Consider the following 26,620-nt stretch of genomic DNA (forward strand, 5'->3'; position numbering starts at 1 on the left):
AAAGCAATGCATTCTTTTTAAAAGTGGCGCATGCGCCTTCCACTCGGTGTTTACGTAGCTTGCAGAAGAGCAGACACACTGGCGGCCTGCGAGCGTCGCCTTCTATCCACTTTTCCCTCGCACGCTACATCGTTCAAATTTTTAATATTAAAAATGCCCCTCCAAGCAATGTGGCCACTTTGTGTATGTTACGCTCAGCGATTTAGTATGGCATACAACCATGTTGTGAGGTGTTTGCGTCAGCAACATAATCTACTTGCCAGTAAATACAGATCAAATTTCGGCTAAGCAAACAGACTACGCTTCGTCGGCACGCGCTTTCCCAATTCCTTTTCTTCGGCCTTTTTTCTAGTCTTTAGCTTGGACGGAAACACCATATCGTCGCAACGCCGGCTATCTACTGCTTCGCTAAAGCAAGGGCCGCATGTAAGAAGCGATAAGCGAATGCCTAGGTTGCAAGAAGCAGCTCGCAGTCTCTTCGCGTCGAGCACAGTTCGCAAGAGGTCACAACACTGAGTGGACACTGGGTGCGGACGCGATTCTTTCAGCCAGCGAGGTGCGCCCGTATCTGCGGCTGCCATGACTGCGGTGAAATGGATTACTCTGATGGCTTTTGTGATCGGAAGGAACGTAAGAGACAAATGTTCTCTTTTTTGTGTGTCAACTCATTATGTCCACTGCACGTCGATATGACTGACTTCTCAGCCAGTTTTATCTATCAAGCTGGCATTGCTTTCTTTTCCCGTTTCTGTATTTTATAATTTTTTTTACTACAGGGCTGTTACGTTTATATAGTCGGTAACTGAGAAAAAGGCGACAATAAATATGTGCGCCATTTTCCCGGTATGCATAAATAGAAAAGGTGCAGAACGCGAGGACGTCCTTTATATCTGCGGCATTGTTATTTCCCACCAGCTAGAGCTATCAGCTTAACTCAGACTGCCTCTTTGTGTACGTCGCTTGGGAATGATACCTTGTGGAGAGCAAAGCTGAGGCAGCTGCTCGACATTTCAAGTGCCGTGCTCATGATCCGCTATCGGGAAGCACTTGAACTTTTTGCTTTCGCACAGAGCAGTCTTTTGCTACTTTGCAGCTCTGTGGTTGTGTTCATGCACATTCTGGATCCTTAATGCCAATATTCGCCTTGCTTCTTAAAACGGCGCGCAGGACGAACTCAAAGTACAAGATGACACAAAAAGCCTTGGCTCTCAGCTATATTTTTGCAAAAGTTTCCGTGTTTTTACATATATGCATGACTTAATGCACGACAGATGGCAAGAACACAGCGCAAGCAACAAAATTAAAGCATTGTTTTTGTTTCTCCATATGTCACGTATCCAGCCATGTATATAGACACACGTAAATTTGTGATAAACGCGGTTGAAAGCAGTAGCGTCATTAGGGGGAGCAGGGGCCACCGACCGCGTCGGATGTAGAGAAGACGGATGTGTAGCCACAGCTGGCAAGAGAGGGGCTGTAGAAGGTGAAATGACCAGATTGTGAGGCGGAGCCTATTACTCCAGCCTTGCTGTTGAAATGTATACGTAACGATGCAAATAGGCTAAGGTTGAACTTCGCGTTGTTTTCAAGAACATTGACATACATACTGATACAGGGATAATGGACCATCAAAGTTCCTGCTGTGCACTTGTCATCCCAGCCTCCGTATTTCAAGTGTTGATGGTAACGATGAAAATGTGCTACTCTTTAAATTTTGGACGGGTGGACCCCACGCACTAACCCTCTCCAGGTATGTCCATGTAAAAAAGAAAAAAGAAAGATGTGCTACTGCTGAATTTCGTGCTTAAGTGCTTCCTTTTAAGGCATCACTTTTATCTATGGACTGTTGATAAACGTACTGATATAAACATATTAATGGGAATGGCATAACATTTCAGTGCTTAGCAAAACCTTGTTTGGGCGTGTCCTGGGCTCGCACTGAGTGAAGACTGCCCCATAAAACCAGCGGGGAACGTTTTACTTTACGAGACGGTTGTAGAATGTTGTCAGACACTGTTGTGAACCCACCGATGATGTGATTTTCAAATCATTGTCACTATTCCGCTTTTAAAGTTTGTCCTGGGCCCGTATTCCGAGTTTGCGTCGTTATCGAAAGTGTCGCTATCTCCCTGACCTCGAGCCATCTGATTGGTGGAAACGCCAGAACATGATGTTGCCACCTTTTCTGGTTTCGCAGTGGCAACACCCGGTTCCGGCGTTTCGACCAATCAGATGACTCGAGGTCACGTGAGATAGCGACACTTCGATAACGATGCAAACTCGGAATGCGGGTCCTGGTCTCGTACCGAGCAATTAAGTCTGCATGTTTGTCACGGTGCAATCTGACAGTATGCGAAAAAAAAATGCATTCATAAATTAGCTACAGTTGAAAACATGCGCATGTCCAAAATTTCTGGTATGTATTCATGAGGATAACATAGCCGCGCATTTTTTAGCTTGATTTTTTGCTCATATATGTTAAAGCAAGATTCGTATTTATCGAAAATTTATTCACTATAAAGTTTTGCATTGTCAGTCCAGAGTCGCGTCACTTTCACGACGTTCTATCTCTCATTATTGCTCCCATTTAAAAAAAGTGTCAAGCTCTCGTTTTTAAACGTTTTTCAAACGAATAAGACTTCAAATATTGAAACTTAGGTACATGCGATTTCGGTTTGGTTTAAGGGGTTTAACGTCCCGAAGTGACACAGGCTATGAGAGACGCCATACATGCGGTTTCATCATTCGATTACCACCAGGTTATCGCAGGTCGTTAGGGAGGACAAGGGCCCCGAAATGGCCTCCTCAGTTGCAGCGCGTGGTAGCAATAAGCTTAAAGTGATGCTCTTCTATCATTTAATATTTCGTGCCCCTTTTAGGAGGAGGTGGGCTCTGTACCTCGACGCTTAATTTTTCCATTAGTTTGTGCTACGTCGACGAGGTTGCGGTCTACTCAACTGAGCTTCCTACATACCTCCAATGGCTTTTTCTTAGCCATACATTTTATCGTCATGGGCGGCTCTATCTCGGCCACAGCTTTTCACCTCTCTTAGCGGCCTGTTCGATGCCTCAGGATTACAACCAGACTCCATTTAAATTTGCGCCGTCAACGACTTCCGGTTAACAAAAGCCACCTGAGGCTTTGACGGGCTTTGTTCGTATTTATGCGCTGCCCTGGCCCACCAAAACAGCGGCCATGCATGTACGCACTTTTGTTTCTGTCTGCCACCTTTCCTCTGCCGCCGAGCACAATTACTGCACCACACAGCGCGAGTGTGTTGGCGCCCCTGTGCTCGATTGTGAAATTTCACCTTTATCTGCAGTCACTTCACAATGGGTAGCGACACCAATATTTTTTGTTGTCTTTCTTAATAAAAGACTAGCAAGAGCTGAATCAGCCGCGGAGCTTTCAGTCTGTAAGAACATTCATTCACCGTCTCGTACAAGTCCGTGTGTCTACTCCACGACGTGGACTACGTGTCTCAACATGATAAGTAGCCGTCTGACTCAAATTAAGCCGGCGACTGGTCTTGCAATTTTACCATTTCAAAGTTTACAAGCATCATCTTTACTGAGCACTGAGTACCATAGAACCGCTCAGTGAAGGCCTCGACTCTACAAACCCGAATGTCTTCCTCCAGCTATACTTGCTCTCAGTGATTGCACCCTGTACACTGGCAGACCGCAGGTTCTTCTGGTGGTGCCCCAGCAGCTCCTCTAATCACATCTAATAAAATTTACAAGCACACTTAAGCTCAGTCTTTTTTTGAAGGGTATGACGGGATAGTGTTAATCGCTTTCGTCTGCGACTCCTCTTGCGCGTTCTCGTTCGCGTTCTCATTGAATGCTCGGCGCGAGAGTGCGCCTTCAATCTGCAAACGGAGTGAGCGATTGGCCTGTTTGGAAGAATAAAGCAAATGGAAAAATTAGAGCATTCTCTACCAGCTAAATGCACTGCAGTTTTGTGAAATGCGTCTGTATTAAATATTGCCTCGTATTGAACAGCGTCTAGTTTCGTGTTGAGAAGTTTTGTTTTGCACTGTAGTGTATTTTTTATATTGCATCATCTCGCATTGAAGGGGAAGGAAAAGAACAAACGTGTGACGATGGGGGTGACGTTCCGTTCTCACTACCCAAGAAAAATCGTTTGTTTCGAATCTGCTCCACACAGGCCATGTTTTTTTTTTTCGTCCAAGTTCCGTATATGTTCGGCATTTCTAGCTAATGTCAGCCAAAACGAGCTTAAGATGTATTTTTTTATATATCGCGCTTGTGTGCCTCTGCCAGCTTTCATAACTGCATATGTAATCTGAATGTTGTTTGCTTCCCGCTTGTTACGCTTGTAACTGAACGCATTCACACTGTTTTGGGTTTGTAAACCGTCACCTGGCATCTGTTGATAGTTTGATTAGGCTGAGTTTTTAACATTGTGTTCAGTTTAATCCAATTCATGTGTGTTGTGTCGCTAACTGTCAATTAGAGGTTATTTGGCCCCTGTCAAGCCATAGTTGGCCCTTGAACCTCTCCAGGATGTATCTTTCAATTCTGGAAAGACAAAGAATTGAATCTGAGAGCCAGAACGTCCTTGGTTTGGTTTGTCCTATACTACACTCATCAAGTGTTTAACCTGGTTAAACCGATGATACCACGCGAAAGCTCCATTTGAACTAAACGCACCAGTACTTATAAGCTATGGTGTCACTATCTATCGGGCCAATCAGAAGTCGGGATTCTTGCTCGTATCTGGTGTACATGTGAGCGCTTTCGCGCTAATAGACAGGACGTGCTACAATATCTCCCGCACAAGTCCCTTGTTATCTCTTTGCCTGAGCGTTACTGGTTGCGTGTAAAACTAATGTCAATGCATTACCCTCGCGTGAATCCCATAGATCCTATTGCGTTGTTTTTTTTAACTTATTGCACTTATTAACCTATTAGCTAATTGCAATGAAAGTTCAGCGGTGGCGTAGCGGTATAACATCCGCCTCGCATGCAAGAGGACCGGGGTTCAAATCCCGGTGCCGCATAATTCTCCACCAAAATCAAAAAAAAAAAAAAAATCAGCGTGTCGATGGAATTGCATAAACAGGTTTGGGGTGCGACCTGATGCCGGTGAACACCCCCGGCAACGCACTCCCACACCAGAGCAGGAGTTGCCCACCCTGGTGCAGTAATTAGCCGCAACCTCTCATGATTAGTTCCATAAAACCCCGGCCCTTAGTCACCAGCGGCTACGGAACAACTGACCACGGCGGCGGTCAGACCTGTGACGCAGCAAGGCGTGCTAAGAATATCTGGCTCCGCTGGACAGGCCGCCATTGGAAACTGACCCTGGCAACGTTTAACGCTACAACCCTAGCTAGTGAAGCTAGTTTAGCAGTGCTGTTAGAGGAACTATAGGGCATAGGGCGGTTAGGAGGCCGAATGAGGCATATAGTGCACAGAAGGATGGGCATGCACTCTGTTATCGAGTTTACCGGAGAGGCGAGAACTAGGAGTAGGTTTCCTTGTCTATAAGCATATAGCGGGCAATATAGCTGAACTCTGTAGCATCAATGAGAGGGTGGCAGGCATCGTAATTAGGCCTAATAAGAGGTATAAACTGAAGGCTGTACAGGCTTATGCACCTACATGTAGTTATATAGACCAGGCAGTTGAAAGCTTCTACGAAGATGTAGAATCAGCAATGCGAAAAGTAAAGACGCAGTATACTGTACTAATGGGCGACTTCAATGCCAAGGTAGGGAAAAAGCAGGCAGGAGACCAGGCAGTAGGTGACTATGACATTGGCTCTAGAAATAGCAGGGGGGAGTTACTAGTTGAGTTTACAAAGCGCAATAACTTAGAAATCATGAATACCTTCTTCAGCAAACGGAAGAACCGGAAATGGACATGGAAAAGTCCTAACGGAGAGACTAAAAATGAAATCGACTTCATATGTTCAACCCCCGCCATTACGCTAGATGTAGAGGTAATCGGGAAAGTGCGATGCAGTTACCACAGGGTGGTGAGGTCCCAAATAACCCTATATTTGAAGAAGGAACGTAACAGATTAGTAAGAAAGAAACCCATCAACGAATTAGCGGTGAGGGAGAGGGCAGAAGAGTTTAGGATCTCACTACAGAATAGATATTCAGCTCTAACTGAGGATGACGACATTACCCTAGAAGCAATGAACAATAATTTCAGAGATATCATTACTGAGTGTGCGGTAGAAATAGGCGGTAGGATAGTAAGAGAGGATATCGGTAAGCTGTCTAAGGTGACGAAAGATTTGATTGAGAAACGCCAGAGCATGAAAGCTCTCAATCCAACAAACCAGATCGCAATGGCCGAGATATCAAAGCTAATCAATAAGCGCAAGGTGGCCGATATAAGGAAGTATAATATGGAAAAAATTGAGTATGCTGTAAAGAACGGGGGAAGCCTTAAGGCGGTGAAGAAGAAATTGGGGATAGGTAAAAACCAGATGTATGCGATAAGGGACAAGGCGGGCAACGTCATCACGAATATGGACAAGATAGTCAAGGTAGCTGAGGAGTTCTATACAGATCTCTTCAGTAGCCAAAGTAGTCAGGACCATACCGAGATTGGCGGTAGGGAAAAACACTCAGACGTTCCACCAGTGACGAAGGACGAGGTCAAGAAAGCCTTAGAAACTATGAAAAGGGGGAAATCAGCTGGAGAGGATAAGATAACTACAGATTTGCTAAAGGACGGGGGGATATCGTGCTAGAAAAACTGGCCACCCTGTATACGCAGTGCCTGGTGTCATCGACGGTACCGGAACCATGGAAGAATGCAAACATTATCCTCATTCATAAGAAAGGGGACTCTAAAGAACTTTAAAATTACAGACCAATCAGCTTACTGTCTGTTACGTATAAGGTATTTACTAAGGTAATTGCTAATAGCATCAGCACAACCTTAGACTGCAATCACGCAAAGGGTCAAGCAGGTTTTCGGAAACGGTACTCTACTATCGATCATATTCATACCATCAATCAGGTGATAAAAAAATGCTCGGAATATAACCAGCCCTTATACATAGCATTCATATGATTACGAAAAAGCATTTGACTCAGTTGAAACCTCGCCGGTGATGCAGGCATTGCGAAATCAGGGGGTAGACGAGCCGTACGTGAAAGTGCTGGAAGATATATATAGTGGCTGCACAGCAACCATAGTTCAGCATAAAGAAAGTAACAAAATTTCTATAAAGAAAGGTGTTAGGCAGGGATACACAATCTCCCCAGTATTATTCATAGCTTGCTTAGAGGAAGTATTCAGAGACTTGGAATGGGAGCAGTTAGGGATAAGGGTAGATGGAGAATACTTCAGTAATCTGCGATTTCCTGATGAGATTGCCTTGCTAAGCAACTCGGGGGATGAACTGCAAATAATGATTGATGACCTAGACCGGAAAAGTAGAAAGGTAGGCTTGAAAATCAATATGCAGAAGACTAAGGTAATGTTCAACCGCCTCGGGAAGGAACAGCAGTTTACATTAGGTAGCGAAGTACTGGAAGTAGTAGGCGAATATGTCTACTTAGGACAGGTAGTAACCGCAGATCCGGACCACGAAAAGGAAATAACAAGAAGAATAACATTGGGATAGAGCGCATTTGGCAAACACTCGCAGATTATGACTAGCAGCTTACCGGTATCGCCCAGGAGGAAAGTATACAACAGTTGAATCTTACCTGTACTCATCTATGGGGCTGAAACGTGGAGGCTAACCAAGAGGGTTCTACTTAAGTTGAGGACAACGCAGAGGGCTATGGAACGAAAAATGGTAGGGGTAACATTAGGATATAGGAAGCGTGCAGAGTGGGTCAGAGAAATAACTCAAGTTAGCGACATTCTAGTGGGAATTAAGAAGAAATGGGCATGGGCAGGACATGTAGCGTGAAGAGAGAATAACCGATGGTCGCTTAGGGTAACAAACTGGATTCCAAGGGAAGGAAAGCGTAGCAGAGGGCGGCAGAAAGTTAGGTGGGCGGATGAGGTTAAGAAGTTCGCAGGGGTCAAGTGGATGCAGCTAGCACAGAACCGCGTTAAGGGGAGAAATATGGGAGAGGTCTTCGCCGTGCAATGGGTATAGTCAGGCTGATAATGATGATGATGATGACTTCTATGACATTCGTGTATTATGGGGGTGACGAGAGAGCTCAGTGAGAGAGGAAAGCTTGGTTTGGTTTTACGGGGCTTAACGTCCCAAAGCGACTCAGGCTATGAGAGACGCCGTAGTGGAGGGCTTCAGAAGTTTCGATCACCTGCGGTTCTTTAACATGAGCTGACATCGTACAACACGCGGGCGCCTTGCTTTTCGCCTCCACCAAAAAGCGGCCGCCACGGCTGGGATTCGATCCCACATCTTTGTACGCAGTAGTCGAGAGCCCTTGCCACTGCATCACCAGGGTGAGGCTTTGCAATGTACTATTGTCCCCATGAACCAAAAGTAAAAAGTTAATTTGTTATTTTTTCATAATTGCGTAATCACCAAGCTCAACCACATACATGGTGTCCACCTTGCTGCAAAACCCACCAGCACAGACCGCACAGCTGTATCAGTCGGAGGTTTTACAATTAGAGGTTTATATAAGTGGTTAAAAAAATACCCTGTTTATTTACCCCTAGAATGAAGTCCAAACTTCCACCGGTGAATTACGAAGGTGGTTGCATTCTAATCGGCGTTTGATGTCGTAACTTGAATCAGCCATAAAATCATAGTCCAACCATCAACCAGGGTATGGGTGAGCGTCCTTGAGAGCGGGTTGGTCCCGTACCGCAAGCTTGTTGACTGACAAAAAACCTGACGTTCCATCCTTTGTGAACCAACGAGGAGGCTGCATGCGGCACACAAGTTCACAATGGGCTCTACGCTATCGATATTTCACGTGTAATGCGCTGCACCTGAATTTCCTTGTGCTTTAAATACAAATTCCTTTAAGAAAATACTTCTTAGTGTAGGCTTGCAACAACACGGTCATCGGTCATCACTCCAAGGAACTGATAAATACTTTTGGAATTCTTCAAAGGGACAGATCTAGCAGTGCTTTTTGTAACATGCAACATTGTCCATCTTGCTCTGCAGTGCTGCTTTAAAGGCTGCTTGTAGAGTATGAAAACCTAGCTAGGACGACCAAGGTTAATAGATGCCTTAAAAATGTTGTGTTGTCTGAGTAAATATGCATCGACGCCGGTGTTGGTGTTCTAGCTACCTGAAAAAAACAAACCGGAGGTGGTCTCATTAGAAGTTTAAAAAGGGGAGGTTGCAGAACGTTGTCTAGCGGTCATTTTGTGGAGACAGCTGCGATATCTTAAAACGTTGACTTTGACAACACGATGTGAAGAAAGGAACGCGAAAGATTGCGCATATTACACTAGTAATAGGTTGCAATTTAATCCTTACAAGTATCCAATACCCACCAAATCATGAACAGGACTACTTTGGCAAGGGTAAGAGCATTTCCCCTCATTTTCAAGCAAGCTGATAGTATCCTAACGTGCACTTTTATATGCCGCGCGAGCTTCACCACAACTCCTCTGGAGCATAAAGGGAAATACATTCCGCTAATAAGAGGTCCACTTATATGTGGCTTGTTTACTGGTCTTACGTAATGTGTACGCAAGACACCGCTGAAGACAAACCAAAGCTGAACTCCTAAGCTACGCCTCATAATTTCTGACACTGGAAGTAAATATTTGTAACCAGGCTCTGAACTCCGAACACGCAATTCGTTACGACATCGAAAACGAGATAGACTGGCAAGGTGCTCTTTTGTTACGTGCTAATCATATCAGCCATCAAGCCAGAGTTACCTCACAAAACGCGATGCCACCTTTTGATCAATTTTGTACGTGATTGTCATTTGTTGTGGGAAACTAAAAGTCACCCTGACTTTAACCGTGGCGTGCTTGATGCCCCATATTCGTGAAACTTCGAAACTGGTTGCGCAGCGCGAAGAACTGTTAACACAAGTGAGCAAAATGCACGCTGGCACGGTGTGTGTGCCTTTCCTCTTGCTAGTACGTGAGACGACCCCTGCGTGCTTCCATGATTGAGCGCCAGGAACATGAAGATAATCAGCCGTTTCCTAATATGGTCTTCAGCTTTAAACGGATCCACCCTGTTATTCGAAAGCAATACGACTGCGACAACTAATTTGCTATTAGCCATGTCACCAATTTCGCATGGTGCATTGCTGCCTAATCATAACTCTCTGTGGTGGACTCCTGCATCCTGCATCGCATTATGGTTTTGGTAGCAGAAAGCTCGCAAGACTGCCGTGTGCTACGTTAAAAAATCCCAAGGGGTTCGAATTAATCCGGAGCCCTGTGCTAGGACGTCTCTCATAGCCCGAGTCGTTTCGGAACCGTTATAACTCGTAAATCAATCAGTACTCGTGTTCTACGCCTAAGACTTATTCATTTCTTTTTCACAAATTCATTGCAGAACTGTCAAGTGCCGACAGTATATACAGGCTCGTATTTCACCCATCAACGACGAAATGGTGAGTGTGTTCTAACAAAGGTATTGCGTGCAAATGAGAAGTAATTCTCCTCGTGATCACGTAACTTTTCGTCACCTTCACAAAAGTTTGCTTTCATTGATCTCTATATGAAATCCTTCGCTCACCATCTTTCTTCTTCTCCGCCATGTTGTTCCTGCCCGGCACAACGGGTGGAACTCACGGGCCCGCAATGACCAGAACTCGTTCAAGCTGGCCACCTTCCTCAGCCAAACTTTCAAAAACCACCTCCGTCCCCGCCCCACATACATTTCTTCGCTCCTGTCTGGCCCTCATGGTTCGGTCATTGGTTGGACCCGAGGCATGCTAAAACTGGCGAGTCCCTACAGTGGAAATCTCCTCCGTATGTTCTGCCAGCCAGCAATGACGCTGCAGGAGGTATGAACGTGAGCAATGGGAAAACGGTGCGCCAAAATTTCCGTGCACTGCGGGCTGCAAAATGCACTTAATTGTGCTTGGTTCCTTTGTCTGTAGCTCCCCGAAATGCGCTGCCAGTGCGACTCTCTGTACTGCCCCCTTCCAATCATACTGTTCGGTGAGTACTTGTTTGTTTGTTTGTTTGTTTGTTTGTTTGTTTGTTTGTTTGTTTGTTTGTTTGTTTGTTTGTTTGTTTGTTTGTTTGTTTGTTTGTTTGTTTGTTTGTTTGTTTGTTTGTTTGTTTGTTTGTTTGTATCATGCTGTCATCCGAGGACCTTACTACAGGCAGTATACAAGAGGCGCCGTGAGGAGCGAATACTTGGGAAAAGAAACTAAACAGCATCCGTCTCATATATGCATACAGGCCATATACAAACCAAGCCTAAACTTTCAGCAATAATTCAAGAAGGGTGGTGCTATTTACTGCTTGAGGAATTAAAAAAAAAAAGGCAAGTCGAGCTTTCTTGGCCAGCCCTTGTGTTGAAGTAACTGTGGGATATTGTAACATACATCATCATTATCATCATCATTAGCCTGACTATACCCACTGCAGGGCGAAGGCCTCTCCTGTATTTCTCCACTTAACCCGGTTCTGCGCTAGCTGCATCCACTTGACCCCTGCGAACTTCCTTATCTCCTCCGCCCACCTAACTTTCTGCCGCCCCCTGCTACGCTTTCCTTCCCTTGGATTTCACTTTGTTACCCTAAGCGACCCTCGGTTATCCTCTCTTCGCACTACATTTCCTGCCCATGTCCATTTCTTCTTCTTAATTTCCGCTAGAATGTCGGTAACTTGAGTTATTTCTCTGACCCCACTCTGCACGCTTCCTATCTCTTAATGTTACCCCTACCATTTTCGTTCCATAGCCCTCTGCGTCGTCCTCAACTTAAGTAGAACCCTCTTGGTTAGCCTCCACGTTTCAGCCCCATAGGTTGTAACATACAATTATGAACATATTCATGGGTGTCGTCCTAACTTACGAACCGTTTTCCTGCGCTCGAAAATAGTAGTTAATACTGGCATACGAAACGAAAGAAGGGCGTTTTTGATAACTCGCAAAAAACTACAAGCGTCCTGAAAGATATAACCTGCATCAAAAAGCTTTCGCAGACAATGTCTTGTTAAAAAAGCGCTTGTTCATAATTTGTGCATAAGAGAAAAAAAAATGCAATTTTTTAAACAGAACAAGAGCGATCGAATGGCAAGCAGATGGCATGCAACGAGAGGTTTAGCCTAGAGTGCCCGCAAAGACAGAAAAAACATGTCATTCTCCGCACAACAGGCACAAATAAAGAAGGCAAAGTATTTTAGTTTATCTTAGATTCGTCAGCGGTTAATTTTAGTTATTTGCCACATAACACGTTTTCGCAGACCCGAATGCCAAGGTAAATGATTGCAGTTGGAGTAAAGCGGAATTTATGCAGGGGGACCAGTACACACTGATCAAAGCAATGGCGCAGTAGGGAATTATGGTGGTCAGGCTCGAAGTTAAGACGGCATATGTGCAGGACGATCTAATCAGCTACTAGCTGAAAGCTCCATGCACCAACAAAAACAAATCATCCGGCGGTTACTATCAGTAATTACAATTGCAGCGATGGCACGCGCGGCAGAAGGTTTACGCCTTCGTCGTTTTAATACGTCGGCATTATTATTAGCATATTCGCGAGCATAAACCGTTAGTCCACCGTCGCCTTGAGGTTTCGGCCACAGAGGAATGTAAAGGGAAGGGGGGTGGGATGGAGAAGCAAGTGGTTTGGTTTGTAGTGTGGTTTACAATGCTTAATGTTCGAAAACGTCTCATGCTATGACAAAAGCCGTAGTGGAAGGCTCCGGAAATTTCGACCACCTGCGGTTCTGTAACGTGCGCTGACATCGCACAGAATACAGGCGCCTTGCTTTTTGCCCCCATCGAAAAGCGGCCATCGTACCCTTGGGCACAGCAGTCGAGCTCCCTAACCACTGCGCCACCACGGCGGGCAGGAAAACAAAAAGAGCGCAGTAACCACTTCAGCTTTCGGTGGACACCTCAACTGCTCCGTGGAGATGAAAAAAAAATGGCGAGGAGGGTTGAGCTCTAATGCGATAGCATTAGTATAGTTCATTACGGGTTTAATGCGACATCATTGGTGGTTTGAAGGCTCGGTGTAAGAGTGCTACAAGCTCAGAACCACCGCCGCATGGAACATTTCTGGCTTCTGGACATCTGATTTCAACTAATTAAAGACCAGGGTCAAAAGTAAACTAATCACCAAATAGAATTATAGTTTTCGTTGGTGCGAATGAATTTACTTCTATAGAAATCGGTCATACATTCGGAGCCGCAAATCTAACCATACCCCTCAGCATCAATCACATTAACGGTCTGAGCATATTTTTTTCCTCGACGTCAGCAGCGCGTGCTTCCATTTCGATAGTCCCATATATGAGACCTGGTAGCGGATTGCGTTTGCGACCAGCGTCCCGAGCGGGTTCGTCCTCTATTCGATTCGAAGGACTCTGTCATCAGGCTTATGTACAGCACCAGAATAAACCACTCCCTTGCTAAACTGCATCCATGGTCAACATTTGTCAAAACACCGCAAAAGAGATGTCATTGCAAGATGGCTAAACTGCGATGTCGAACACTGCATGATGCACAGCGCATTTAACTCATCTGCATCTCTATCTTGTCATCGTACTGCCTTGCATGATCAAGTGGGTCTTCACTATGTAGCTGTACTGGCAGAAAGACAAAATTACTACATTAGCTAACTGCGAGATACAACCACCCATTTCTTGAGCGTCGATGAAAGCTATTAAAGGCTGAAATAAGCGCAGCCGAAAGGAGTGCTTAAGAAGCGGTTCTGCTCGCCGCATGCCAAAACACCTTGTGGCTGATATTGGTAATGTAAGAAGCAACCGGTCATGCAAAGTTTTTCTGCCGAAAAAAGCGTTTCGATGCCGTCTTGTATAGGAAACACATCGGCGAGGCATATATGACTATACAGCGCTGGGCTGCTGATGATGCAAAATCCACTTTCCTTGCTAGTATCAACACTCTATATGGAGATGTATTTGCTGTCAGCCAGAGTCGCCATTGTCCCAAAATAATGATTCCAGAAGCTTCATACAGCGCAAACAGGCGCTAAATTACCAAACTAAATGTCTCTGCTCTCGTAACTCACACTGGTTTGTTTTCTTTTCGTAGCCTGCATGGAGGAAGATTGCCACACGAAGGCTTTCTGGAAATAAAAATTGCGGGAAAATGGCAGTCGCTGTGCGGCGACGCTTGGGACCAACGACTCACAGTATTGGCTTGCGAAGAGATGGGCTACACCAGGTGATTTTGGGATACATAACACGTCCTGCTTTGCCAGAAATTTTAACGACGACTCTTCTTTGTCTAAAGAGGTGGAGAATACATCCAGAGAAAATACCCTTGGCTGACATCTCGACACGGATTTGACGTGGACTGTCCCAAGGAAGTGAAAAAGATGGGACAGTGCAGCGTTCAAAGAATCCTGTGCTCCAGCACACGGCGGATTAGGATTTCTTGCTTCCGGGATTATGGTGAGTACATGTGCTCGATTAGTCTGCTTCCCACTGCATTGAGATGCCTGTGACACGACGAAGTGCAGCATAGTGCTCGACAAATCATCATTTCATGTTCCTTCACATAATGCCACATATGATTTTGAGGATTCAAATGTTTTCAGAAACGTTAACGGCGAGGGCACCTTTGTTTCTTCTCGTGAACGTAATTTCACGCTTTAGCAGCAAGCTAAAGACGGTGAAGTGGTATGTGTTTCACCGCAATACGAATTTACAGAAGGGTTTTCAGGGCACATTGGAGCACAGAACGAACAAGCTTGCACCGCCAAAATACACTTGTGTGTGTGTGTGTGTGCGCGCGTGCGTGTTTTTGTGTGCATGTGTGTGTGTGTGCGTGTGTGTATTGCGTGTGCCAGTGTGTGTGTGTGTGTGTGTGTGTGTGTGTGCGTGTGTGTGCGTGTGTGTGCGTGTGTGTGCGTGTGTGTGTGTGTGTGTGTGTGTGTGTGTGTGTGTGTGTGTGTGTGTGTGTGTGTGTGTGTGTGTGTGTGTGTGTGTGTGTGTGTGTGTGTGTGTGTGTGTGTGTGTGTGTGTGTGTGTGTGTGTGTGTGTGTGTGTGTGTGTGTGTGTGTGTGTGTGTGTGTGTGTGTGTGTGTGTGTGTGTGTGTGTGTGTGTGTGTGTGTGTGTGTGTGTGTGTGTGTGTGTGTGTGTGTGTGTGTGTGTGTGTGTGTGTGTGTGTGTGTGTGTGTGTGTGTGTGTGTCGTACCATGGTGGGTCCCTTTGCTCTGGCGTAACCACTGCTAAATGTGTCAATTGCAACCAGTTGCTTTATTGGGAAGGAGGGCGAGACGGTTTTAGGAAAAGGGTGCAATTTGTTCTTACATAAGCATTTTCTATGGAATGTGCACGAGTCTTTCTTTGTACAACCTGCCCACCACGTAGTTCTTTCTTCCTGCAGCCTCCGCTTGCAATCCGGGAGAACATCCTTTCCAAGGTATGTGCCACCTAGTGGTTGGAACACCAAGTTTGTCTCATGCCGAAGCCAAGTTGTTTTGCCAGTCGAAGGGCTCCCGACTGCTCACCACCAATTCTGACGTCAAAAGCAGCTTTATATCGTCCTTACTTCCGGCAATTCACAAAGGTAAGCACCAAGAAGAGCGCTCGTTTCAAAAGTCAAGCTAATGCTGTTCCATGGCAGGACTGGAACGTCAGCGGAGGCTGGAGTGAGCATCTGCGTCTCGATAGACTCCTCATCTAATGCCAGTAAGCAGCGGATCAAACGTAAGAGGGGAGAGCAAACAGGAAACCGTGTCAACAAACGAAACTCCACGCCAAAAATGACAGTGGTTTGGCATACCTAAGCGCAAGTTGTACTTGCGAAAACTAGAACTACTTTCGCACTAAATAGACTGTCAGGCCTATCAGAAATTAGCTAGCCTAATCAAGCTTTATTATTCTTAGGAAGGTGTAATTGCGTATAATGTGCGTTCAGAAAGCAGAGTGCTACTGTAAAATGATCTTACATTTTGACTCCGCTAGGCCTATTAAGCTATCATGCTCAATTCGGCTTAAGCAGTGGTGCCTGCGCCAATGTGTATGAACACATTCAGACGTCATCTTCTAATATGTGTTTCACAATAGTTTAATTAATGTTAATAAGGCCTAATTAACTTGCACCTCGATCTTGACCATGGTACTCATGCATGGTCACTCGACCTCGTAGAAAGCCACATTATAGTCATGTATAAGCAAGGCTCGGGTTTTGCTTGTTGCCGTATAGCGACGTTGGGTTAGGCGGAAACCGGTACTCGGATGTCGTGGTATAGGACAAAAATGAAAACATCGTTTTTAACGACGCTGTCACACGTGCACAGCCAAAAGCGTTCGCCGTCGCTCCAGTCCGGTTATGGCTGCTTACAGCTAGAGACTGGCAAATCGGCTCATACCGAATGGCTGTCGCACCCGCAGGCGTTGACCGCTGGCACACGGATGGCGTGAGGGTTGACGGCGTCTGGATTTGGGAGACGACGAAACTCAGTCTTGCAACCGACCAGCCTCGGCCACTCGGAAGTACTGCGACTCCCTCTGTGCATGAGTGTCTCATTCTAGAAAAGGTGAAACCTCAAGCACCACAACTCAGAGACGCCCGACATGGCTGGAATGCTGCCCACTGCTCAGAGAGGCTTCCTTTCATTTGCGAGAGGCCCGCTTTTCCAATAGGCAAGTGCCCAAGTCGTATCAAATTCCTTTTAACGAGTCATTAATAGAGGAGCTGAACATTAAACGCATGTAAAGGAGCTCAGATATCTTGAAATATATTATCTCCTTAACTCCAATTAACTTCTTAAGCCTCGATCACCCTAGTGAGAACCTTCCCGTAGCGGCGTAGCGTTCACGGTGTCGCAGCACCTTGGAATACGTTCACACCAGGCGTGTTTTTCCATCTCGTCAGACGAGGTATTTAGAGAGAAAAGGCGCCGAAAGAGAACGTTAACGATCAGAGAGGGAAGGGGGTAGTCACGTGACACCAGTCTTAAGTTGCTGCCTAGCAAAGTGGCCACTAACTGCACTGCGCAGCCACAGCCACCCGTGGGTCACTGAACTTGGACTGACGTCACGGTCCACGGTCGGCTCAGATTGGCTGCTCCGCCATGCGGAACGGGAAATTGTTCCCGACCCCATTGTTACTCGGGACATCAGGCAGGCCAAACTGCGGCAGAAAAAAAAATAGACGGGGTTTATAACTCAGCTTCAATCGATTAAGACGTGTGAAATAATTGTTTGGCGTGGTTTTTATTGGCAGTTCAGCATTGAAAAACTGGCACAGAGTTTGGCAAACTGCTCAATGTGTTTGGTTTGGGAGCAAAGGAAAGGCGCACTATCTGTCTCTCTTCTTGGGGGGACCTACAATTCAGTTCAGTTCAGTCGTTCAGTCGTGTCCGACTCTTTGTGACCCTATGGACCATGTCGCGCCACGCTTTCCGGTCTCTCACTATCTTCCTAACATCACATAACTTTATCTGCAGCGCCTCGAGAATGCCATCTAACCATCGCGTTCGCTGCCTACCCCTTCTCCGGCGACTTTCAACCTTTCTCCCTTTTCCAACATCAAATCTTTCTCCAGCGACTCCTCTCTTCTCATCAGATGACCAAAGTAGCTGAGCTTTAACTTTAGAATTTGACCCTCCAATGAGCAATCAGGGTTTATTAATGGCATACAATTGGAGCTGCATATGTCAATAGTTCAAATACCTACTGCAAACTATAGCCTCCAGCTTGACTAGCAGATAGATGCTAAATGGGAAGCGAAATGGTGTGACATCACCCTAAGCGCTGCACAAAGAACCATTACGTCACATCTGTGATACGAAATCATGCAATATTTCGTTGCCACTCCTCGGTCACACTTGCTGTACACACCTCGCATGAGCCAAGTAAAGCTTTCGCCTTAAAAACGACTTCTGCGGGAGTCGGCACGCGAAGAATGTTCTGCGTTGCGCGTTTTCCTGCTGTAATGTGAGCCTGCCTTTACTCGATCTTTCCAGGGTGTCGTCATACCGACGGCGCTTACTATGGGATAGCGAACGTGACAGAAAGTGGCAGACCGTGCCTCTGGTGGAGTCATAGCAGCATTGACGAATTTGTCAGCAGAAACTACCCGCAATCTCGCCTGGTAAGTGTTCAGTGACAGTGGTAGATTTAAGACTTTCTTCTTCCTAACGTTTGAAGACATGACTGCATACCGAAAATTGCTTCTAAGTAAAAATAAGCAGGAAAGCCTACAGAACCCTAGATGTAGTCGATGGAATCATAAATCACTTTCACAATTCACATGCCACCACACTACGCACAAGCGATTACAGAGGCCGTATTCCTAGTTTTGCGTCGTTATCTAAAGTGTCGCTATCTTCCTGTCCTCGAGTCATCTGATTTGTGTAAACGCCGGAACTGGATGTCCGTTTGATTACCACCACTTTCGGTTTCGGCATTTCCATCAATCAGAAGACTCGAGCATCGGTTATGGTTGCAATTCCTCTCCGACAGCAGTGTTATATCAGAGCGCCTAAAACATACCCCTTTCGATATCTGCAAGCTTCGATCTTATTTTCATTGACGAAAATCCCAGGACATGTTGACGACCGTTTCCAATACGCTCGGCTACAACCCCGTGCCATGTGACTCCGAGCTTTCAAACTAACCACGAGAATTTCGAGCGTTTCGTAAATCCCATTGATTTTAAATGGCTGTCAGGAATATTTCTTGTTAGCTCCAGAAACATTTCAAGGGTCAGAATTCAGAACGATAAGGAAGAGGCGGCCATGGCAATCATCATTCATGCAGAGAACCTCTTTGTGTGAAATGTGCGGTGGCGCTACGTACGCTTTAGTGTTTTAAAAATTAAGGGTTTAAAATATCCCCATTGTGTGACTCAGTGTTCGGTGCTTGCGGCCAAAAGGTGGCGCTATTTCGTGCTTGTACAGGATAGTAAAGCTTTAGAATTTTCCAATGACATTGACCTAATGATAAAAACGTTTTCGGTTTTGTTCCAGGAACTGAGAGGGCATAACTACTGCCGCTCTCCCGATGGTGATAGTGCGCCCTGGTGTTTCGTGGATGAAAACGAATACGAGCACTGCGATATTCCAGATTGTTCCCAACTTTACGGTATGCACGACGTCTTTTTGGGTCTACCCTTAGGCGACACTGAACAGAGAACGACTAAAATGCTCATATTGCGCCTTCGATTCTCGTCTTCCAATAGGTCAAAGTGCCACAATCGTGGTGAAGAAATGCTCCGAAAACGAGTTCCAATGCAGCCCGGACCAGTAAGCGCAACTTGATGCACTCTGCTCTTCACAACCCCACGAAAAAACGCTAAAAAGATGTCGTCCCGAACGAAAACGCTGTATCTCCATGTATATAGAACAGCACGCGTGCTAAGAAAGAGAACCTGCAATTTGACGTTAGTACGCAGTTTCCAGGAGGAGGAGAAAAGGAGGTCGGAAGGCAGGGATGACGCAATTTTCGCAACTATGCTGCCGCGGTGTAAACGTGTGGATGCAAAACGTTGTCTGATCAGGGTCTGTTTGCCTGCTTCCGAATTCTGCTTTAGTAAAACGTAAAAACCATACAGGAAAAACATGAGGTGGGTAAAAAAAGGAGAAATAAGTTTACGTCATATATATGCCGCCATTCCAGATCAAAGCCCCCCGTAGGAACAAAGCATGCGAAGCACACGAGCAGCGCATCCACTCACTTTGTAATGTTCGCTTCCTGACATTAAAACAGAGCATACTTTCTGCATCCATCTGCATTCAGGTGCATTCGGAACGAGTGGATCTGCGATGGCGATACAGACTGCCGGAACGGAAGGGACGAAGCTGGCTGCGGTGAGTTTTAAGCGATTCGCGATTTTTTTAAGGCGGCGCGCTCCGCACAAAAGGTTTTTCGGAAGCCATGGAACAGCCTACGTTAAAGGCCCACTGTCCACCCTCCGGTCGAAAATATTTTCTTCCCCGGTGATTGTGAGACTTCGCCCCAGAACGCAAGGCCGCAAAATGTTTTTGAAAAGAGTAGCTAATAACGCAGTTACAGCCACCCCAATCACCCGATTCTGTCGTGTTTCTCTCCTTCCGTTCCCTCGCAAAGGTTTTCCACTCTCCTACCCGGTCGTCTAGCCTCCGCAAGACAAATTCCCCTTCCTCCTCTGAGTTTGGCGGGAGCAGGGGCGTGGCCCTCCGCCTGCGCGAAGAAAAAAAAAGAAAACGGGCGACGGAGCGTACGCCTCTGGATTCAGTCGGGCCGTGGAGAGGAAAACGCGCGCAGCCAGCGGTAGACACCCATCCTTCACCCTCAGACAGCGAGACGGACCAATGGACGTCGTTCGCGGAAACTACGTCATAACTGTGGCTCGACGGGCCGGCGCAGGAAACGAGGAAGCTGGCTTCCCGAAGGAGAGCATAAGAGAGCTTTGATTTGTATTTTCGTTGCTTTGCAGCGCGCGTTTCACTGTAGCATTTTGCACAGACTATCTCCGATACCTGATCGAAACACTGGGCTCCTTCGCCTAAAAGGTCCTTCCCTAGACAGTGGCCCTTTAAGAAGATGGTGAATTTGACTGCAATTACCATTGACAGAGGTAAAGTGACAGCCGCTTGGAGTGTGATACAACTAAAAAACGAAGAGACAAGACACCTTCAAAGAAGCCTCTTTGAAGCAACGCCGTCGACCAATTGTCACGACATCGCGGTTAATCCTTTAAACTGTAGATAATAACTTGCATCAAGCAGCGCCTGCAATGTCGCACTACAAGGTTCAAGGAGATTAAACATGGGGTCATGAAAATCAGTCCACACCATTGGCTGGAAGGCTTCCTCTGGGAGTCATTAGCCGTTTCTTTCTTGAGTATATTCGGCAGTTTCAGATGTTGCTTTTCCGCATAATTTCAGATCGCCTCCTGGAACTGTTCCAGAAGACACCGATGACGAGAATGAGCCGCTACGAATCTGCGAGATACTTTTCTGCAAGCGTCACGAAGGTATGGGGCCTCATTATACTACTTAAACACAAAAAGGTTTGGTTTGGTTTGTGGGGTTTAACGTCCAAAAGCGACTCAGGCTATGAGAGACGCCGTAGTGGAGGACTCCGGAAATTTTGACCACCTGGGGTTCTTTAACGTGCACTGACATCACACAGCACACGAACGCCACTCCGTTTCGCCTCCATCGAAACGCAGCCGCCGAGGCTGGAATTCTATCCCGCTTCCTTGGGCACAGTAGTCGAGCGCCGTAACCACTGCGCCACCCCGGCGGGGCTTAAACACAAAAAGGATTCCTCCTTATTTTCCTTAACGTTGACGCAAAACACCACGACCTTGTCAAGCACCTTGCCAAAATTCGTTGTTTCCTCATATCACAAAGCTAAATCCACGGTCTTCCGAACTCTCCACCTGTGGCACAGTTCTCTACTCGTGATATGCCGGTTGCCGTTACACTTCTCGAAATCCGCGATAAAAGCCTGCTCTCTTCATTATTTTTTCCCTGCACACGCAGTGTGCGGCGAAGTGCGTGAACACGGCGGCTTTCACCTGCCGCTCATTCAGCTACATGGCATCTGGAAGCCTGTGCATTCTGAGCGACCGCAACGTGGCCCGGACGGGATCGCTCGTGGTCGACACTCGGTTCGACTACTACGAGAGCACGGCCCACTCTGGCAAGTGGATACGGCGCATGCGCTGTCGCGCGCATCCCGCGCACACCAGACGGCGCCCCGATAGCACCCCTTATCGCGAGCAAATTCTAGAATCGGAGACAAGACAAATAGAACCTTCTTTGTCTTAAGTGCACCCCGCGGTTTACCGCCGCACTGCACGTTGGGTGAAAAGCTTGGCGTGCCACAACTAGGGGGTCCAAACATATGCTGCTTCATTTAATGCCAGCCATGAGCTCTGGTAGGCAGTTAGTAACACAGTAAGTAGTTAATTATTGCTTATAATAAAAACATTGCTTATTTTTTGCTCTTATATACGTCGATACACTCATCCGCGCTATACGACAAAGAACTTCATTTCATTTATTTTACCTTCATGGCCCGAGAGCATTTAAGAGGGGAGTGGTAGAATACAATAGATATATATACAGTGCAGTAGATATGCAGTTATGTACAGGGTGTTACAATTGTAATCATACAATATTAGCTAGCGCGGAACAAAAACGCTGATGATCAATGATGGAAGCAGTAGTTCCGGGAAGGTGGTTCCAGTCCTTTGCTGTTCGCGGGAGGAAAGACTCGGCTGCATGTTTAGTTTTAAAAAAGGAATACCGATTTTATGTGAATGATCAACTCGTGACGAAACATATGAGGGGAGAGGTATAAGATCGCTGCGCAGACTGGGTTATGAAACATTATTTTATGAAGTAAACAAAGACGGAGCGTACTTTCGACGGCTAGCAAGAGATGTTAACTGTAATGTACTCTTCATAGATGTTGCGCTGGCGGTGCGGTTATAGTTCCGAAGAATGAAATGTGCCGAGTTATTCTGAATTAGTTCCAGGGTGCTGATTAGGTTTTCAGTAAAGGGATCCCAAATGGATGCAGCATATTCCAACTTACTGCGAACTAGAGGTTTGTAGAGCAGAAGTTTAAGTTAGATGGGAGCAGAAAAAAAGTTACAACGAAGGTAGCCGAGAGCGCGGTTGGCATTGTTAATTACGGAAGTCATGTGAAAAGACCAAGTTAGATCCCTTGTTATGTGAACGCCTAAATAGCGGTATGAAGACACTTGTTCAAGTTCGATATTATTACGATGATAAGAAGTGGGCTGGGTCGAAATGCTCGACACACGTAGTACTTTACAATTGGTTATATTTAGTTGCATTGACCACGTGGTACACCATTCACAGATTCCGTCAATGTCTTTTTGCAAAAGAAAAGTGTCGTTAGAGTCATTAATTTCACGAAATATTACGCAGTCATCTGCAAATAAATGAATGTTAGAAGAAACGCAAAAAGGGAGGTCATTAATATACATTAGAAACAGAAGGGGCCCTAGGACTGAGCCCTGTGAAACCCCAGAGAGCACGGAAGACAATGAAGAAGGAATGTTATTAGCTAGTACAAACTGTGTTCGGTTACAAAGAAAATATTCTAACCATGTTAAAACATCGGGGTGAAGATTTAGCTTGCTCAGTTTATAAAGAAGTAGTTTGTGACTAACCTTCTCGAAAGTCTTCGAAAAATCTAAAAAATACAGTCCGCGCATGAACGACGATCAAGAATAGCGTGAAGTTTGTGCGTGAAGGTAAGTAACTGTGTCTCGCATGAAAATGATTTGCGAAAGCCATGTTGAGCGTTAGTGAAGAAGGAGTTAGATTCAAGAAAGTTAACTATGTTAGTGTATAAGATGTGCTCAAAAATCTTACATGGAATACTGGTTAGCGATATTGGGCGGTAATTAAGAGGGGAATTTGTACTACCTGACTTGTGCAGCGGAACCACCTTCCCGATCGTCCAGTCCGCTGGAAGCTCAGATGTATCGAGTGACTGCTGAAATATTTTGGAGAGGATGATTGGGGGGGGGGGAGGAAAAAAGTTTAGTACTTTTCAAGAACTTAGCGTTAATTAAATCAGCACCAGGGCTTGTAGAAGGTTTAAGATTTTCTATTAATTTTTCTATCCTTTGGGTCTCGACGTATATTGCGTCCATCATTGAAAATCGACACTGTTCTACTGAAGGAAAAGTGATGTTAGGACAAAGTACAAAATCAAGACAAAAAGTTTCATTCAGAATTTGAGGACAATCAGTATCAGCGATAGTTGACCCATTTTCATGTAACAGTTGAATTGACTGATTCTTATCGGGATTGATGGTACGCCAAAATTTTTTGGGATCATTTGTAAGCATGTTCGGCAGAGTGTGCTGTAGGAAGTGAGCCTTTGCGTTTTGCATTGCCGATGTATACGCGCTATTTGCCGCTTGATAATTTTCCCATTTATAAACAGAGTTAGATTTTTTAGCAATGTGTTAAAAGCGTTTTTTTCTGTTAGAAAGCCTTTTTAGGTGAGCGTTATACCACAGTGCATTTTTATGAGTTGTAATGGTGCGTAGAGGGATATATCTTTCTGTTAGTTCGTTAATTTTAGCAATGAAAATGCTCCAGTTCACTTCCACCTGGCGGTTATTGAAATCTCGTAAATATACATCGACAAATGAAGCTAGCTCTTCATTAATGGCCTGAAAATCAGCTCGGCTATAATCACGTATACGCTTGATTTTCTTGTCAGCATTATTCGATGGAATGCAGAAATTAAAAGAGAGTAGAGAGTGGTCACTTATGCAGGGCATGCAGGTCAAGTGAGAAATGAGATCAGAATGGGATGTTAATACCAAATCTAAAGTATTAGCAGTGGTATCTGATGCCCGGTTTGGTTGCGTTACTAGTTGGGAAAGGAAAAAAAGTGAACAAAGGTTCAGGAACTCATTGCCTTGCGACGATGGGAATGTTTTAATAGTTGATTCTAAAGACCACGTCAGCTCAGGAAAGTTAAAATCACCCAACAAAGTAGTAAGTGCTGCAGGATAGCGCGTAACAACAAGGTTAAGCACATCATGTAGTTGCAAATTACGAGCGCTGCGACGGAGAACAACAACGAGAGAGTAATGACAAGGACAGGCGCTACTATCAACTGAACGTTTATTCGAAGAACACAGATTAAATACTCGCAGAAGACAACCAAAGGCACATGCGCTTCACAGATTTTTCCTAGGTATCCAGATATAAAATCTCACAATCTGACAGTTCTCTAGTCATTTGATCTTTGTGTCTAAACTTAATCTTGGTTTTGTTAAAAAGCGGTAGGCATTTTTTCCTACTAGGCACATTTGACCCACTAGGTTTATTCAAATGACAGTCCCTGTAATGAAGGGCCAAATTGGATGAGGGGGCACTATTCAAAGAAGTGTTATGCTGGCGCAGGCGCGTATTAATACATTTGCCGGTTTGCCCTATATAATTTTTCCCACATTTAAAAGGTACTTCATACACAACCCCTTCTTCGCATGCGACAAAACGCGAATCATGGTCCACTTGGCACGCACCTTTTCTTGTTCTACTTTTTTGTTTCTGATCTCTAGCCCTTCTGTCAACAACCGCACAAATTTTGCCCAGCTTATTAGGAACCGAAAATAACACTTTAACTCCATATCTACTGTCGATTTGCTTAAGCCTGTGGGATAACCGATGGATATACGGGATCAGTGCTTATTCTAGCAGCAATAAAATCATAAAGAAGATTAAGGCTTTTTGTAGAGAAGATACACAAGTCCATATCAATAGCGATAGAAAGAAGTATGCAGTGATCCCGTATATCCATCGGTTATCCCACAGGCTTAAGCAAATCGGCAGTAGATATGGAGTTAAAGTGTTATTTTCGGTTCCTAATAAGCTGGGCAAAATTTGTGCGGTTGTTGACAGAAGGGCTAGAGATCAGAAACAAAAAAGTAGAACAAGAAAAGGTGCGTGCCAAGTGGACCATGATTCGCGTTTTGTCGCATGCGAAGAAGGGGTTGTGTATGAAGTACCTTTTAAATGTGGGAAAAATTATATAGGGCAAACCGGCAAATGTATTAATGCGCACCTGCGTCAGCATAACACTTCTTTGAATAGTGCCCCCTCATCCAATTTGGCCCTTCATTACAGGGACTGTCATTTGAATAAACCTAGTGGGTCAAATGTGCCTAGTAGGAAAAAATGCCTACCGCTTTTTAACAAAACCAAGATTAAGTTTAGACACAAAGACCAAATGACTAGAGAACTGTCAGAGTCATATCACATCCATAAGAACAGTGACACGTGCGTGAGCTCACCATCTGTAAGCATCCAAGAATGTGAGATTGTATATCTGGATAGCTAGGAAAATTCTGTGAAGCGCATGTGCCTTTGGTTGTCTTCTGCGAGTATTTAATCTCTGTTCTTCGAATAAACGTTCAGTTGATAGTAGCGCCTGTCCTTGTCTTTACTCTCTCGTTGTTGTTCTCCGTCGCAGCGCTCGTAATTTGCAATCATGTACCAAATAGCTCAACTTTCCGTATTACTGCTATCATGTAGTTCTGATGTGAACGTGGAAGGATAGTTAGGAGGTCGATAACATAGACCAAGAACGTATTTTTGATGGCTTAGTTCCATGCATGCCCAAACAGATTCTAGGTTAGTTTGCAGAGGAATGTGATAGGACTGTATTGTTTTAGATATAGCCAGCAAAACACCACCGCCTGGTCGCAAAGTGCGATCGCATCGATAAACTGAGAGACGGGATGAGTCGTCAAATATCTCGCTGTCGTGTATGTTAGGATGAAGCCAGGTTTCTGTTATTGCGATAATATGAGCCTCGCACGTGTCGACAGCGGTATTAAACAATTTACGTTTATTAAGAATGCTTCTTGCATTCACCAGGAGAACATTCAGTAGGGTCGAATTTTTCACAGAATCACAAACGAGTCACTTAGGACTGGTGGGTGGAAGGGACTGTGACGAAATACATGAACCAGCTGTTGGCAATGGTAAATGCACATTTTATACACAAGAGGTAATTGCATGCTGGCTAACTGGCTCGGGTGGGGTACAAGAAAGCACAACC

General features: G+C 45.3%; 1 protein-coding gene across 1 annotated transcript in view; it reads left to right on the plus strand.

The window, feature by feature from the left end:
* Positions 1–502: 502 nt before the first annotated feature.
* The window catches only part of LOC146171816 (neurotrypsin-like), a 79,122-nt gene continuing 53,004 nt past the window's right edge, over positions 503–26,620 (plus strand). Inside the window, exons 1-14 of the mRNA XM_084586353.1 lie at positions 503–630; positions 10,460–10,517; positions 10,716–10,913; positions 11,010–11,070; positions 14,144–14,275; positions 14,345–14,505; positions 15,444–15,626; positions 16,454–16,705; positions 18,031–18,158; positions 19,036–19,150; positions 19,248–19,311; positions 19,805–19,875; positions 20,935–21,023; positions 21,538–21,697. Of these exons, the coding sequence (XP_084442479.1) occupies positions 580–630; positions 10,460–10,517; positions 10,716–10,913; positions 11,010–11,070; positions 14,144–14,275; positions 14,345–14,505; positions 15,444–15,626; positions 16,454–16,705; positions 18,031–18,158; positions 19,036–19,150; positions 19,248–19,311; positions 19,805–19,875; positions 20,935–21,023; positions 21,538–21,697 (1,723 nt within the window). The 5' untranslated portion in view covers positions 503–579. The remainder of the gene's footprint in view (positions 631–10,459; positions 10,518–10,715; positions 10,914–11,009; positions 11,071–14,143; positions 14,276–14,344; positions 14,506–15,443; positions 15,627–16,453; positions 16,706–18,030; positions 18,159–19,035; positions 19,151–19,247; positions 19,312–19,804; positions 19,876–20,934; positions 21,024–21,537; positions 21,698–26,620) is intronic.

This window comes from Amblyomma maculatum, unplaced genomic scaffold (assembly GCF_055883805.1).
Source record: "Amblyomma maculatum isolate TAMU_Amacu unplaced genomic scaffold, ASM5588380v1 scaffold_18, whole genome shotgun sequence".
NCBI classification, from domain to species: Eukaryota; Metazoa; Arthropoda; class Arachnida; order Ixodida; family Ixodidae; genus Amblyomma; species Amblyomma maculatum.